Below are 13,455 nucleotides of genomic sequence, written 5' to 3' on the forward strand. Positions count from 1 at the left end.
TAGTAATGACTTTGAAGGAATTACAGGCAGCTACTGGGCTGTTGCAGTAGCAAGTTGGCAAGCAAAAAACTGGAGTGGGTCACTGCTGTTCGGGACATGTGAGAAGCTGTCACTCCCCGGCCAGCCCTGAAGACCAGAGCGATGCTTCAGAGGTCTCTGGTGGCTCAGACACCTCTGCAACCCCCCGGGGAGCTCACTGCCCAGACTGCGCTTCCCCAGGCATTGCACAGCAGCGCCAGGATGGTCTCCACCGCTGTGTGAACGAGTGCAGGAGATCCCTGACAGCGGGAGCGGGAGGGGGAATTTCACGAGGGCTTTTCGGTTGGTCTGGTCTGAGAGAGGAAGGCTCGGTATGCGTGCATGCGAAGGGCAAGCTAAGCCAGCAGTTTATCTGTAAGATCTCCAGGTCTTCCCCACGCAGCCCCTCTGGCTCCCGCCTGCCATCGTGAGCTGCTATCACCGTAAATAAAGGAACTGGGTCACCCCCAGCTTGTCTGGGTTGTTGCTGCTGGGGCTGCTCCTAGCTTGTGTGTTGTTATGCAGGGGAGCGTTTTCCCCCTCGTGGAGCCTTTCAAGGAACTCAGTGGGTTGGAAGCAGGAGAGGGGAGAGAGCCGTGAAGTGCTTTGTATTTATCTAATGCTGCAGGACAGTTATAATGTGAGCACTTCAGTCTTAATTAACTCCGTACCTGCTTGGCATTGTACCGCCTTTGGCTCCTTGGCTTTTGTAGAGCTGCGAGAAGGCGCAGGCGGCCGAGGCAGGCAGCTCTGAGTTTGTCTGAAAGGTACTTCTGAGTTCTGCTTAATTGCTCCTCCTGGCATCGCTCTGTGCTGCAGTGTTGGGTTGTCAGCAGGATTTCCTCCAGAGAGCAGCCTCCTCTTGGAGGGAACGGATCCTGCTTGGTGCTGAGTTTCTTCCACCTTTTCCCTTTCCTCCTCTGCTCCTCGGAAAGCTGTAGCAGGCTTGTTCTTAGTGCGCACACACCATTCTCCAGAGGTTGTGGATGTTGTCCCGCATGGGATGGTTGGGCTGAGAAGACTGAGCTTGGCGGTAGATGGGGCAGGGAATAATTGTTCAGCCTCCTTTGATACAGGAGAGAATGGCTTTCCTGCCCCTCTGCTGTCCTTGCTGCACATGAACGTGCCCAGGGACAGAGAAAGGGAAATACATTGCAAAGCCGCTGCAAGCCCAGAGAAGGAAAGATGTGCACTGGGCAGCTGGCCGAGGAAGGGGTGTTAATCCTTTCTAATGTGATAACAAGATCCATTCTGGGGCTTAGTTTCTCATGTCTTTTCCCCAGAGCACAAGGGTCTCGTGATTAGTGGATTCATTACCATTAATAAGTTATTTGGACTCTGCCTGCTGGCAAGTAACAAGGAAGTCAGCTTGACCTTTCCTGCATGTGGAGGTAGATGGTCTTGGCAGAGCTAATTCATTTATTTTGTAGATATTGGGGATTCCCTCATTCTGCAACACTGTTGTTTTTCTCATTCTTGCTGTCCTTCCTTCTTTCCCCTTTTTGGTTTTCCCAGCAGGGTCATCAAGCAGAGGAACTAGAAAAAGGTCTTAAATTTGCAGTGCTTGCTGCCGGTCGGTGTGTCCCTTCTCCTCTGTACCTGGTGGTGGCAGAGCATCGTGCGGGTGCAGGTCCCTCCCAGCTGGACGGGTGCTCATGGTGTCTCTGTGCCCAGGGCAGACATGGAAGAGGGAAGGGCTTGAAAAGGGCTGGGCAGAAAGTGGCCCCCATGCAATTGATTTTTGTGGCCTGTCACAAGGAGGACTTTTAGTTTGTAAATTATTTTGGGGACAGTTGCAAAAATGAGCAAGGCAGAGAAAAGAGAGGATAAAATCAGTCAGGCAGCAGCAGCAGAACCAAATCAAGCTTCATCCACCCTTTGCAGTCAAGCTGTGCTTTGTTTTCCTGGTTTTATTTTCCTCCCACAGCCACCAAAGTGTGTCGTTCTTTTGGTTCTCCAGAGGGTTTGTGCCCAGATCTTTTCTACGCAGCTTATTAGATCGCAGCCCAGGGCGCTGTGTCTGCAGGCAGTATTTCTCCTTCAGCCCAAGGCTTCCTAAATGGTGACTCGTGGGAAACATGCAGCCTCTCAAATCTCTGTATGTGGCTCATCAAATGCCTTTCCAGTTGCAATATGTGTAGTGAATAGAGAAGCATTGCATGGGAAGGGAATTGGTCCTGTAGGTCCCCAGCCTGGCTGCATTCCCTCCTTCAACAAAACCGGGTACATGGGCTCCAGCAGAATTGACTGGCACGCTGCTCTCTGGCTAGCTGCGTCCCTGTCCAGCCTGCCCAGCTGGGGTGGGCATATCAGGAGATCAGAGATCAGCTCTGGGGACTGAAATAAAGATGATTAATCTGGGACAATGAGCTTGGGTCAGTGTCCTGCAGCTGGGAGGGCAGGCAGCTGCAGAGTCGCGTGCGGTGCTGACTGTTGTGTGTATTGTGCTGTGGTGGGAAGGGCGGCTCGCAGGGGAGCTCGGGCGTGAGGTCAGAGCGGAGCATCACGCTGAGGCATCAGCCCTTCTGTCTGAGCACTCCTTCCGTGGTCAGTGTTCTTGGCACGGGCGTGCGTGTGTCTGCATCTAAACACAGAACTGCTCCCAGGAAAGGAGCTCGTGCAGCCATAGCTGCTAATTACACGATCATCCCTCCAGATGGTCCATCTCCCTCTGCAAGTCCAGCTTTGCCCTGGGTAGAATCCTAATTACACTGACCCAGGAGCTGTGGTGTGCTGAGCCTTCCCATCCTGCCCGCTGCCAGAAGGTGTTTGTGATCAGGAAACTCCTGCTGCCGGCGTTGTGGTGGGGTGTTGCTTCCAGGGTGGTGAAGGAAATAAGTTTTTGCTGAGTTTCACAGCTCCACCAGGCTCTGGAGCGAGTTTTCCTGGATGATCAGTTGTAGTTTGGAAGAGTATGTCACTGGATTGGCACACCCAGATCAAAGAGCCTTGGTCAGCGTTGTTTGAAGGGAAATGAGAAAGAGCGAGGGATGTTCCCAGTATCACACAGGGTTGTTGCAGGGCTGGGAGTTCAATGTGTAGTTTTAGGGTTGCAGGTTACTGGCTGAGACTCGCTTCTGGGGCTGTCTCTGCTGCAAGCACCAGGTTTGGGCTTTGAGCTGCCCAGACAAAGTTTTGAGTTTCCTTGACTTATCACATCAGGGATTTGAGAACTGCAGAGATCTGTTGAGCCTGAGCTGGAGATCCAGGTGCTTTGATGAGAAGGTACCAAATGAGACCTCTCCTGCCATCATCTTAGGGACTTAGAGGAGCTCTTTGCCTATAACCCACAAAGTTCTGGTTTCAAGAGTGGTGAAGTCAGCCCCAGGGAAGCCGGTCATACCCCAGACTCCCGTGGCCATGCTACTTCGCTGTACCAGGCAGTGCGCAGCGTAGTCCAGGCTTGGTCTGGGCTCTGGGGGTATCAGACCCCTGTCACCACCACAGGGGGTGGAAAGCCCTGATCCCAATGTCCCATTTGAAAGACTTCAGAGCTACTGAGCACCTGCTATTGAGTTCCTTGGGAGGACGCTGATGAGACATGCACCCGTGGCCTCTTGAACCTGGAGGTTTTAGAAGAAAATGTCCCTCCTGAGGCTGGTGGGGCAGGGAGGGCTCTGCCCTGCGTCATGTCTCATGGAGGTGCAGAGCCCTCCCAGCACCTCGCTGGGTGAGCAGGCTCAAGCAGGCACTGTGGCTGTAAGCAGAGATGTCGCAGGTGTGCGGGGTCCCCTCCACCGTTATTTGGGGATGCAGGAGCCCTTTGCATCTGAACTGAGCCCCTCTCAGCATACCCACTAAGGCCAAAACAGAGCTGCTGGGGCTCTGCCTGCCACCTGTGAGTTAGAACTTACTCCTCAGGTCTCTCTTCCCTCTGTTTCTTCCCTCTGTTTCTTCCCTCAAGTTCCCCAGCTGTCTTTGCCCACAGTCTGTAGCACTCCCAGACACGTCCCTGTGCCTCGGTGCGTTTTAATCCTTCGCGAGCCTCTGCAATACCCCCCTCTGTGTGACAAACTCTGCTGGTTGTAGTATCTGATCTTCTAGCAAACACCGTGCTAGCGTAGCACTCGGCCTTTTCGGCAGCTTGTTTTATATGGAAATTTTCTCCAAGTGAAACCGATTTGTGGGAGGGGAAGGAGAAGGCTTTCAGGCAGTCCTGGAGTAAAAACATTTTTCAAGTTTCTTCCTTGTCTCTTGAATCTAAGGCATAGAAACTGGGAGGAAGATATTACAGTTTTGTCTAGAGGTGTGGGAACACTGTAATGGGAGGGGAATAGCTGGTGAATGTTTAATCACCAGTGAACAATGCCCAATTCCTCTGACGTGCTACTCTTGCCTATTCCTGAAGCTGGATGAACCCTCAATACCCATCTCAAGTAATTCATTGATGGAGGAGAACCAAATTCCCCAGGAAGGTTGTTCAGGGTTAATTTCCCCTCAGCTCTGCCCTGCAGCAACTGCTGTCTCAAAGTGCGGTTGCTCAGTGGCTGCTGCTTGACTCAGGGGTTTTGGGAGCAATTTCAAGCGATTGTATGGAATAACACTAGTTTGGCACTCATTAGAGCCAAATTTATTCAATAGTTAGGTACATTTGGAAACAGATAAAAATACAGCTGTCCTGTATTGAAGAATTACCTGCTTACCTTCTACCCACATCTCACTTGGTCGTATAATTTGTGTGTTGCCTTTTCCCTTATCTCCTGACTGATGATATAGCATCTTGGCTCCCTGCAGCTTTGAACACAGCAGATAAAGTCGGCTCTAGGACTTTGGACCTTCTCATTCTGAGCAGTGCTTCAGCAGTGTGAGTGCCGGTGGGTCTCACTAACGCTAATCAAACAGCATGCAAAGTCCTGGGCTCTGGATGCTCGCTGATCTGCCCCAGAGCGTGGCTTGGGAAGAGGCACATCCCTGCCATGCTGCAATTAGAGCACTTGCTTATCTTAGCTGTAACAGAGCCATAAACTTTATCCAGGCCAATTAAATCGGATATGCAGTAAGCATACAGTTCCCATTAATGTGGGCTCTTTCTTTTCTTATGTAAGTACAGAAGGAATTTGAGATGGCCTGTGGCTGGATCTCTCCTTGTTAAAGTTCAGCTCCCTCATCCCGGCGAGGTGCTGAGGGGCAAATTTATTGGAAAGCGGCTTTGCCATCAGCTTTTCTGAAGCGTATTCTGAGCTTCAGAAGAGCTATCTTGAAATCCTTAGATGGAAACAAAAAGTTTCCTAGATTTTTTGGGAAGCACCTGGCCTGCTGGCGTTTTTCTCTCTATACCCTCTCGTTTCAGCTTTCAACTGCCCTGTTTGCTTGGGAGAGCTCAAGCTGATCTTTAACTGAAAGATCCCCGGTGCCTCAGAGGATGCTGTAAGCAAAAAGCTTTGTAGGCAGAGGTAGGGGCTGATATCTCAACTGTGGCTTTGCTGGCCCCAGTCTGATGGGGTTGAAGGGCAAAAGAGAAATAACACACCCAAACCAGGGAGAGGAACCAGCGCCTTTTGCTGCTGGTGAAACAAGGGGTGCATCATTTGTTCTCATCCTTCTCTTTCTTCCCCCTCCAGGACATACAACCTTACCTTCCTGCATCCGTACTACCGGACAGACGAAGCAGAGGAGAATCCGTTCATCTGCTCATCGCATCGTGAAAACGGCATGCAGAAATGCTCCAACATCCCAAACAGGAAGGAGTACAAGGTGGAGTGCACCTTGAGCATGGACTCCTACACCCCAAGTTTATACAACCCTGACTTCAGCAGCAGGAATGCCTGCATAAACTGGAACCAGTATTACAACGTATGCATGGCAGGGGACGTAAACCCACACAACGGAGCTATTAATTTTGATAATATTGGATATGCCTGGATAGCTATTTTTCAGGTAGGATTCTCCTAAAGATTTTTCTGTTTCTTTTTGTTTTGTCGTCTTTTGCCTGGAAAGATTTTGATAGATGCATCAGAGGAGAAAGGAATTTGCTTGCACCTGCGTGAAACCGCAAATAAAGACGCATCAAGTAAATGAATCGGACAATAACCTGCACAAATGTTGCAAGAGAGCATTTGGAGAGAACAGCCATTTTTTCAGTGCGTTTTAGAAGAGGGGAAAATACTTCTTGAGGCAGACAAAAGTATGGCAAGTTCTAGCACTGCAAATCAGACCTGGATAAATCCCAGGGATTTTTGAAAGTTAGGGTCTTTATTGCTGTAGTATCAGGAAATGGAGAGTGTTGTCCAAGTCCTTAAGCAAGACTTAATGTCGTCCAAAAATGTAGGAACTAACTCGATGGCATGGTTTGGGCTTGATTCTAGAATTATTCCAGGGTTATACTGGTTAGCATGGTATGCTGGAGGGAGGAAGAAATAATCCTAATGGTCCGTTCTGGCTGGAATACCTGTGAAGAGATACTACTCGCATGGAATTTGAGTCTCTCTTGATCCAGACCTATGCAGCTCTTCACTAGAGACCAAAGTGCTTCTACCTCAGACTGGGGGAGCCTTTACAGGTGACAAAAACACTCCAGCAACTGAAGCATTTTCAAAGCATTTGTAGCTCTGGGACATTGGATAACTCATCTACACAGTCCAGAGGCTATGGTCTCTTAGGGCTAGCCTGTTTTCCATTTTTGATTTGCACTTTCTGGTTTTAATACAAATGTCTTTATGCTTTTGGCTAGATGCCCTGTTTTATTTAGTCCTCCTGAAGCGTAGGTGACATCTATTCCTAAAAGAGAAAAAAATTCTCCTTTTAGTTCTGTTAACAATGAATAATTACTCCTTCAGAGCTCTAAATTTCATTTATGAATTTCCTTCTAGTTCCATGTTATAATATGAACTTAATAACTTTCAGTTTTCATCTGGGAGTTGTAAAGGGGTGATTGCTTGCTCTGAGCATCTTGTTTGCTCTCGCGCTGTCGCAGTAGCACACCTTGAATCACACTGCTGCTGGTGTCAGAGGCTCAAAACCGAATCCCGAAGGGTTCGGACAGATCCCAAGTCTCTACTAGGCTATGTTTTTAAAAATGCTTCGGTTCTTTCCTGGAATCAGGATGTCAAGAGAGGAGCTGCCGTAGTAATTTTGAATATGCCTGACCGGTAATGAGTGTTGCATAAAGGAAAGAGGGAGATCAAAGCGAGGATAGCAGATAGGTCTCTGGCTGCACTTGCATTCTCCTTTTTCTGCTCTTGCATAGCTCTTTGACAGAGCTTGATGGATGTGCCCAGGAGGTCCCGTCTGGCTCCCACCATGGGACAGCAATGTTCTTGCCAGAGAAAGGGCAGAGGGCAATGCGTTGCAGAGTGCCTGTGCTAGTGCATTGAAAATGAGCAGGTGCTTCTCGAGGGGTCCTGCTTCCTTTTTACTTCCTGAGCCTTTTTGCAGGCTGCAGGTTTTCATTTCATGTTGGTATTTCATTTCCTCAGCCTGAAAATGTACAGTTTTAAGCCAGGAAGAACACACCAGCCACAGCAGAGGCTTCAACTGATTCCTTTGGGCAGAGCAGAGTGTCTGGCAAAGGTGGATATTGTATCCATAGATCATTTTGGCAGCTGCCAGGAGGTTTATGATTGGTTTTAGTGCTGCTTAGGCCATCCAAATGCTAAAGACTATTTCCAGCCAAAAGCTCTCTTTACATCTTTATTCCTTTTAGAAGTAAGGACTCACTTTTAGAAGCTGAAAACCATATAACTCCAGGTAAAGAAGCAGCTGTTGGGAGTAAGGTGCTTGCTTAACTTTGATATGGAAAGAGTAAATCAGGACTGCAAGAGGTTGGATGCTAAATCAAAACAATTGCTGTAAGCAGAGGCCATTTAACAAATAAAGCTATTGAGTTGTGCTCTCATTACATTTAATGGCTGAAGCCGGGTAGCACCAGGTCAGCAGTTAGATGAGGCCTCGAAGTAGTAGTGCAGAAAGTAGAACTGATGGTTTTAGTTGCTCAGGAGCTTCCCTGTGAATTGGTATTGAATTACTGGGCAGAAAGCACTCTGCTGTGTTCTGGATGAGACTGGTCCAATTGTCCTGGTACCTTCTGGGGAATAACGAATACGTGGTACTTTGCAAGAGTTATAATGGTGGACAGAACCTCAAGGTCTGGCCAGCCTCCAGTTTGCATAATGGCAACTTAGGACTCAGCTGGATAGAGCATCCCTCATGATTTACCCCAAATGAGTTGGAAATCTAGCACGATTTAAGAGCTGTCAGAAGGGAGGTTGGTGAAAAGTTCTCTACTCCAAAATGTCCTTGCGAATGGTGCACCAAGGCAGGAGGTTGGCAGTATGGCCAAGTTCTTTCAGCTGCCAGAATTTGGATTTAAGCAGCCAAGCTGAAAGACGTTTAACTTCATGGTAGTGATCCTGAACTTGCAAGTAACCTGGCACGTGGCAGCGGGGTGTACCAAACAGCAAAATGCATTGTTGACCTTCCAAGCAGAAGAGTTAAGTCAGAGGCATCGGACATGAGAACCAACCTAATGCAAATAATAAAATCTTAAAGCAATAAAGACGATGGCTGCATCCATGGGTGTTTGAAAGGATAATAATTCCTTATGTAATCCTGCAAATGATTCATGTTTTGATTCCCCTCATTTGTTGTGTAATAGGCTAATTCATGTATATATTTGTTACAAAGGCATGTTCAATGGCAAATTATGTGAACTAATTAGCTTATTACAGAATAAATGAAAGGAGATGGAACCTAAATTAACTGTGAGGTTTGGCATGATATTAAGATCCCTTTATTGCACATGAATTTCAGCCACAACAATAAGAGCAGTAATTACAGGTATTGTTGTCACACTGCAAATGACGAATTACCCACCTAACCAAAGTCCAATTTAATTTGAATTACTGACAGTCTCAGTGGAGCAACCGAAACACTGCCACCTTCCTAACCATCAGTCTCAGTGTGGCCAGGCCTGAATGCAGAAAGCCCATTAGAACAAAAGGGGGTTGGTTGGCTGGTAAGATACACAGTTTGGGAAGAAGAGATGATTTTAGGCTCCTTTGGAACTATAGAACCATTGCTTGGATGATTTCATGTCTGACTTGCAGAAAAGTAAGACCTATAATAGCACTTTACGTCAGGAGGCAATGCTTTTGGCAAAACTAGTGAGGCAAAGTTGAAGGAACAATAACACTGAGCTAGGCAGAACCAAGATGAGATCAAGGGAAGAAGCTGTTCCTCTGTGCCTCCTTCCAGGATGTAGTTGGAAGGACTGAACTTTGACAGCAAATGTACAGGAAAAAATTACATGGACATTTTGGGAAATGTCCATCCAGTACAAGAGAAAAGGTTTGGTAGTTCAGAGGGGCTCTGACACTGCTGGCGCTGGCTGAGTTACCTTTTCTATGGCCTCTTCTTCACACGTTGTATATCAGAAGTAGCTGCATTTTCTAAAGGGCTTCCGTAATGAAAGACCCTCTTGAAATTAGTCCTTGGATGTAGCTCTCAGATTCATGATTTTGTTTCTGGCTTATGTTATTCGGAGTGCATATTGCTTCTACGAGGTTTTGCTTAAGAAGACATCTCAGTTAACAAGTTAATCGAGTCATACAAGTAACACATCTCTGGCCCATCATCAGAAGGCCCTAGCGAGGGAATTCTCAGAGGAGACTGTTTTGCATTCAGCAGCCCCCTTGCTGCTGTCAGGAAAAAAAAAAAAGCCTGGTTGTGTTCACGAGAGCCGAAGACAGCCCAGCAGGCATACGACATGATAAGAATGCCCAAGAAAGGAAAAGCTGAATCACCTTCTGAAGAAAGATGTCTGGAAATAGAGCGGCATTAAAGGAGCTGTCAGCAGCAGCAAGAGTTCAAGGTGTTATCTTGATGCTGTGCTTAGACGGAGAACTTCTCTTTGCACCTGGTCTCACCAAAGCTAGGAGCATGTTACAGCCACGAAGGTGCGGGTGACCAGCTCAGGAGAGAGGACAAGTTTGGGGTGGGAAAGTGGGGGAATTGATGCCACCCACTTCTTCCTTCATTTGTCCTTCTGCGGATACTTTACTCCGAAGGCGACGGCAGGATGCCGAGGAGGTACGACAGCTGGCAGTGACAGCCGTATGCTGCAGGCAACCTGCCGAAACAGCCCTTTTGTTTCGCCGTGAAGTTACCTCTTCTGTGCTCTAGCTTGTCAAAAAAAGCCCCTGGGAGCTTGTGTAAGCTATCTCCATCTAATCAAGGCTTTATTCATTTTGACCCTGCGCTATGTGCTGATGAGGAGCTTGTTTTGTCTCCGTGTTGCTGACTCTGCTTCTGCCAGGCTCTCCACCCCTGCGAGCTGTGCCTGTAGATGGGCCAGCTGAGAAGGTACAGACCTTGGGGGGAGATTGCTGGTTTGGAAAGAGAAAGGTTCATTTGTCTCATTTCACCATTGTTTGGTGCCCTGATCTGTTCCACAGCCGTTGCCCACTTCACATTGTTTCAGCCTCTGTTCATCATGATTGAAATCCTTCCCTGAGGATTTCTCCCTTGCCTGGAAATCTTTCAGCTAAATCTGTAATGGGAACAATATCTCCCATTCGAATTAAAGGAAAAATGACATGCACTTCAATGCACTTCTGCTATGGCCAAACACAAGAATGAGCTTAAAGTCCCTCCTTGTCTACGTTGTCACTCAGTCAAGAACAGATCTTGTTCGAGGAGACAAGACCTGAAGCTCTAACGTGGCTTTCCCGTAGAGTAAGCACACACCTCCATCCTGGAACCTGCTGGCAGGACAGAATTGGCAGGGTCATTCCTCTCGGTTCCTACTCGCACATCTTCCTCTTAGCTGGGCTGTCACAGGGATATTGATAGGCACCTTTTGGGGCCTGCTTTTCTTGCTTTGTTGCTGGGACCTCAGGATACCTCAGTCAAGTTCCTCGCGAAATGACAGCTCAGGAACGGTTACCCCCCTGTCTCGAGTATTGCACGCAGGATGCTACTAATACACCACTTGCTTGTCTGCTGCAACCTCTGTTCTTCCACTTTCAGTACTCTTAAAGATTCGGGGGAACAGCCAAAAGGCACACTGAAGCAGAGGGAAGCGAAAGAGCCCGAGGCTTCCGACTGCAATTGTATTAATTGTATTTGTGGGTGCAACATATAGTTTTGTGGGCCATGTTTTTCAGAAGCAGCTGTCACACTGGGTGCTCATGTTTTCAGAGTTCATTGAGTAGATACTTTTTTGGCCAGAAGGACATTTTGTCAAATGGTTCATATTTTAAACTGATGATATGTGTCAACAATGCTTATCTGTGCTGAATTTGGCAAGAAGTTTTGGCTGGGGAGAAAAAAGGGAAAAGAGTTCTAAGCTTTTCATTTCCACTACTTCAAGATGATGCTTTGTCACTAGAATTTGAATTTGTTTTGGATCACCAAAAATATTTCACTCTAAATGATGGGGTTTGAGTTTTGTTGGTGTTGCTTTTCTTAATTTGGTCAGCCAAATAAACATTGTTTTCTGCATTTGAAGAGCTTTCTTCAAAATCACCCAATCTAAAAATATCCAGCCCCTTCAAAGCATCTCAGAGTGTGCTTCCAAGAGGATTAGTTGCTTTTGAAAAATCTCCTTCGTTTTGAAGGCTAGAAGGAATTGTCCCGTATGGCACAAGTCAGAGAGGCCATCCTGATTCCAGGTCTGGGCCTGCTAACCTACGGGAGGTATTGGAGGGACCCAGCGTGGCACAGAAACCTGCTGCAAACTCTGTAGCTTTGGAAGGGTTTTGTCCTACCTCAATCATAGATTCTCTTATTTGGAGCAGAAAGAGGGATGCCTGCAGCAAGGCAGGGCTTAATCTGGACTCCAGTTAGGTGGTGAAAAAGCTACTGGTCTTGAGGTGCATCAACAATTCTTACAGGGAAATCCTGCTTTGGTTTGATTGCCCCAAACCTGCTCCATGATCGGTTGCTGCTGTTGCACTTTGCACCGAGTTGTACATAGCCTACATGAGACTTGTATGCTAAGGCAAAGGTTCAGCTCCTTTACCCTGATGCCCCCACACAACCGTCTCCAGGCTGTGTTGAGTTGGCAGATCCATCCAGGAGAACAAGACACCCCCCCGCCTCTGATGAGTGTGGATGAGTAAAGCTCAGACACTTGGACACCTGATGTGTTTTGTGTCATAGTCCTGCACAGAGGGCTAGTTGTGCTTGAAGCCGTGCACCCTTTGTCCCTAACAGTCTCTAATATCATTTGAAACAATACAATTAACAGAAATCCTTGCTTTTTGCATTTGGGCCAGTACCCCAAACTGCTGCTGTGTTCCAGACAGTGGTGTCTGGAGAAGCGCTGTCATTCATATAATTGCTATATGGTACACTCATCTGTAAGCAAGGATCTCAGTCTGGCTTTGGTTTCCTTCTCATTGCAGACTCTTCATCTTTCAGCTTTGCTCTGCTATGAAACTCTGATTTATGGCGCTCTCTGTGATAATGGACTCATTATTGCTGAAGCTAAACAGTTAAACACATTCCCTGTGCATAAGATACTTTACACAAACAATGAAGACAGAGGATAATTATCACAGTAAATCAAACCTCATGAATATGGACCGAGATGTGATTTGTTATAAGCAGCAGTCATCTGAAATCAGTGATGTTTTTGCTATCGGATGAGGATCTTGCATTATTTAGTGTGAAACGGAGAGACGGCAACTAACCTTCCTTTTGTAGCAAAAGTTAAGTTTTTATGCCATTTTTAAGCTTGTAAATTCACTTCCGTGAGCTTCTGGGCCACCAATAACAGCATCAGTGATATGTCCAACTTCGTTGCGCACTGGCTGCGCTCTGCTTTTCCAGATCCACTGTGAACTGGTAATGCTGACCAGAGATCGCATTTACGTGGAAAAAATGTGAGAGGTCACAAATCAAAAAGAAATGCAGAGTTGCACAGTTTCCTTTTATTTCCCTGTTTTGCAGGGCCGCTTTGCAGAGCAGATGCATGCTTTGCAAGACTCTCAATTTATAAAGAAATAGCCAAAGTTGCTTTGGAAAGTAAAGAGGCCCTCAAAGTGAAAGGAAAAGCATCTGTTCAAAGGACATTACTCAGAATATAATAAAACCTGTTTTTCTGACCACAGAGGTTACTTAACAACATGTGTCATGAGGAAATAATTAAAATTGTGAAGCTGACTTCAAAAATAGTGATTTGATTAGCTGCCAAGCACTCTGCATACGGAAAAGGAATACTCCATTATTCACTGGTCAGTGCTTGCTAGCCAAATCAATATGCCCGAGAGGGCAGAATACGTAGATAAGAGGCTTTCAGAAATGAATACTGAAGGCCTTATAGAACTTACTGAGACCATCATAGTAATTAATAGCTCTCGCAATTTATGATACTGCAGCTTGTCTTGATGAGGTTTATAAAAATAAGAAATAAAAAAAACCTTGCAGCAGGGCCAGGGAAATGATGAGATAAAAAGTAAACAAAACCAAATAATCACGGCAGTCCTCGGAGTTGCT

The 13,455-nt window shown here is 46.9% G+C and overlaps 1 protein-coding gene across 4 annotated transcripts in view; it reads left to right on the forward strand.

Annotated features, from left to right (window-relative positions):
* Window positions 1–13,455, forward strand: part of CACNA1H (calcium voltage-gated channel subunit alpha1 H) — a 262,906-nt gene that overhangs the window by 151,921 nt on the left and 97,530 nt on the right. For all 4 annotated transcript variants that reach the window (XR_012777680.1, XM_075515653.1, XM_075515654.1 and 1 more), the window contains one exon: window positions 5,580–5,895. Coding sequence is in view for 3 of the 4 variants with exons in the window: in XM_075515653.1 (XP_075371768.1) it covers window positions 5,580–5,895 (316 nt within the window). In the remaining variant the exon portion in view is untranslated. The remainder of the gene's footprint in view (window positions 1–5,579; window positions 5,896–13,455) is intronic.

The sequence above is a fragment of the Mycteria americana genome, chromosome 12, assembly GCF_035582795.1.
Source record: "Mycteria americana isolate JAX WOST 10 ecotype Jacksonville Zoo and Gardens chromosome 12, USCA_MyAme_1.0, whole genome shotgun sequence".
NCBI classification, from domain to species: domain Eukaryota; kingdom Metazoa; phylum Chordata; class Aves; order Ciconiiformes; family Ciconiidae; genus Mycteria; species Mycteria americana.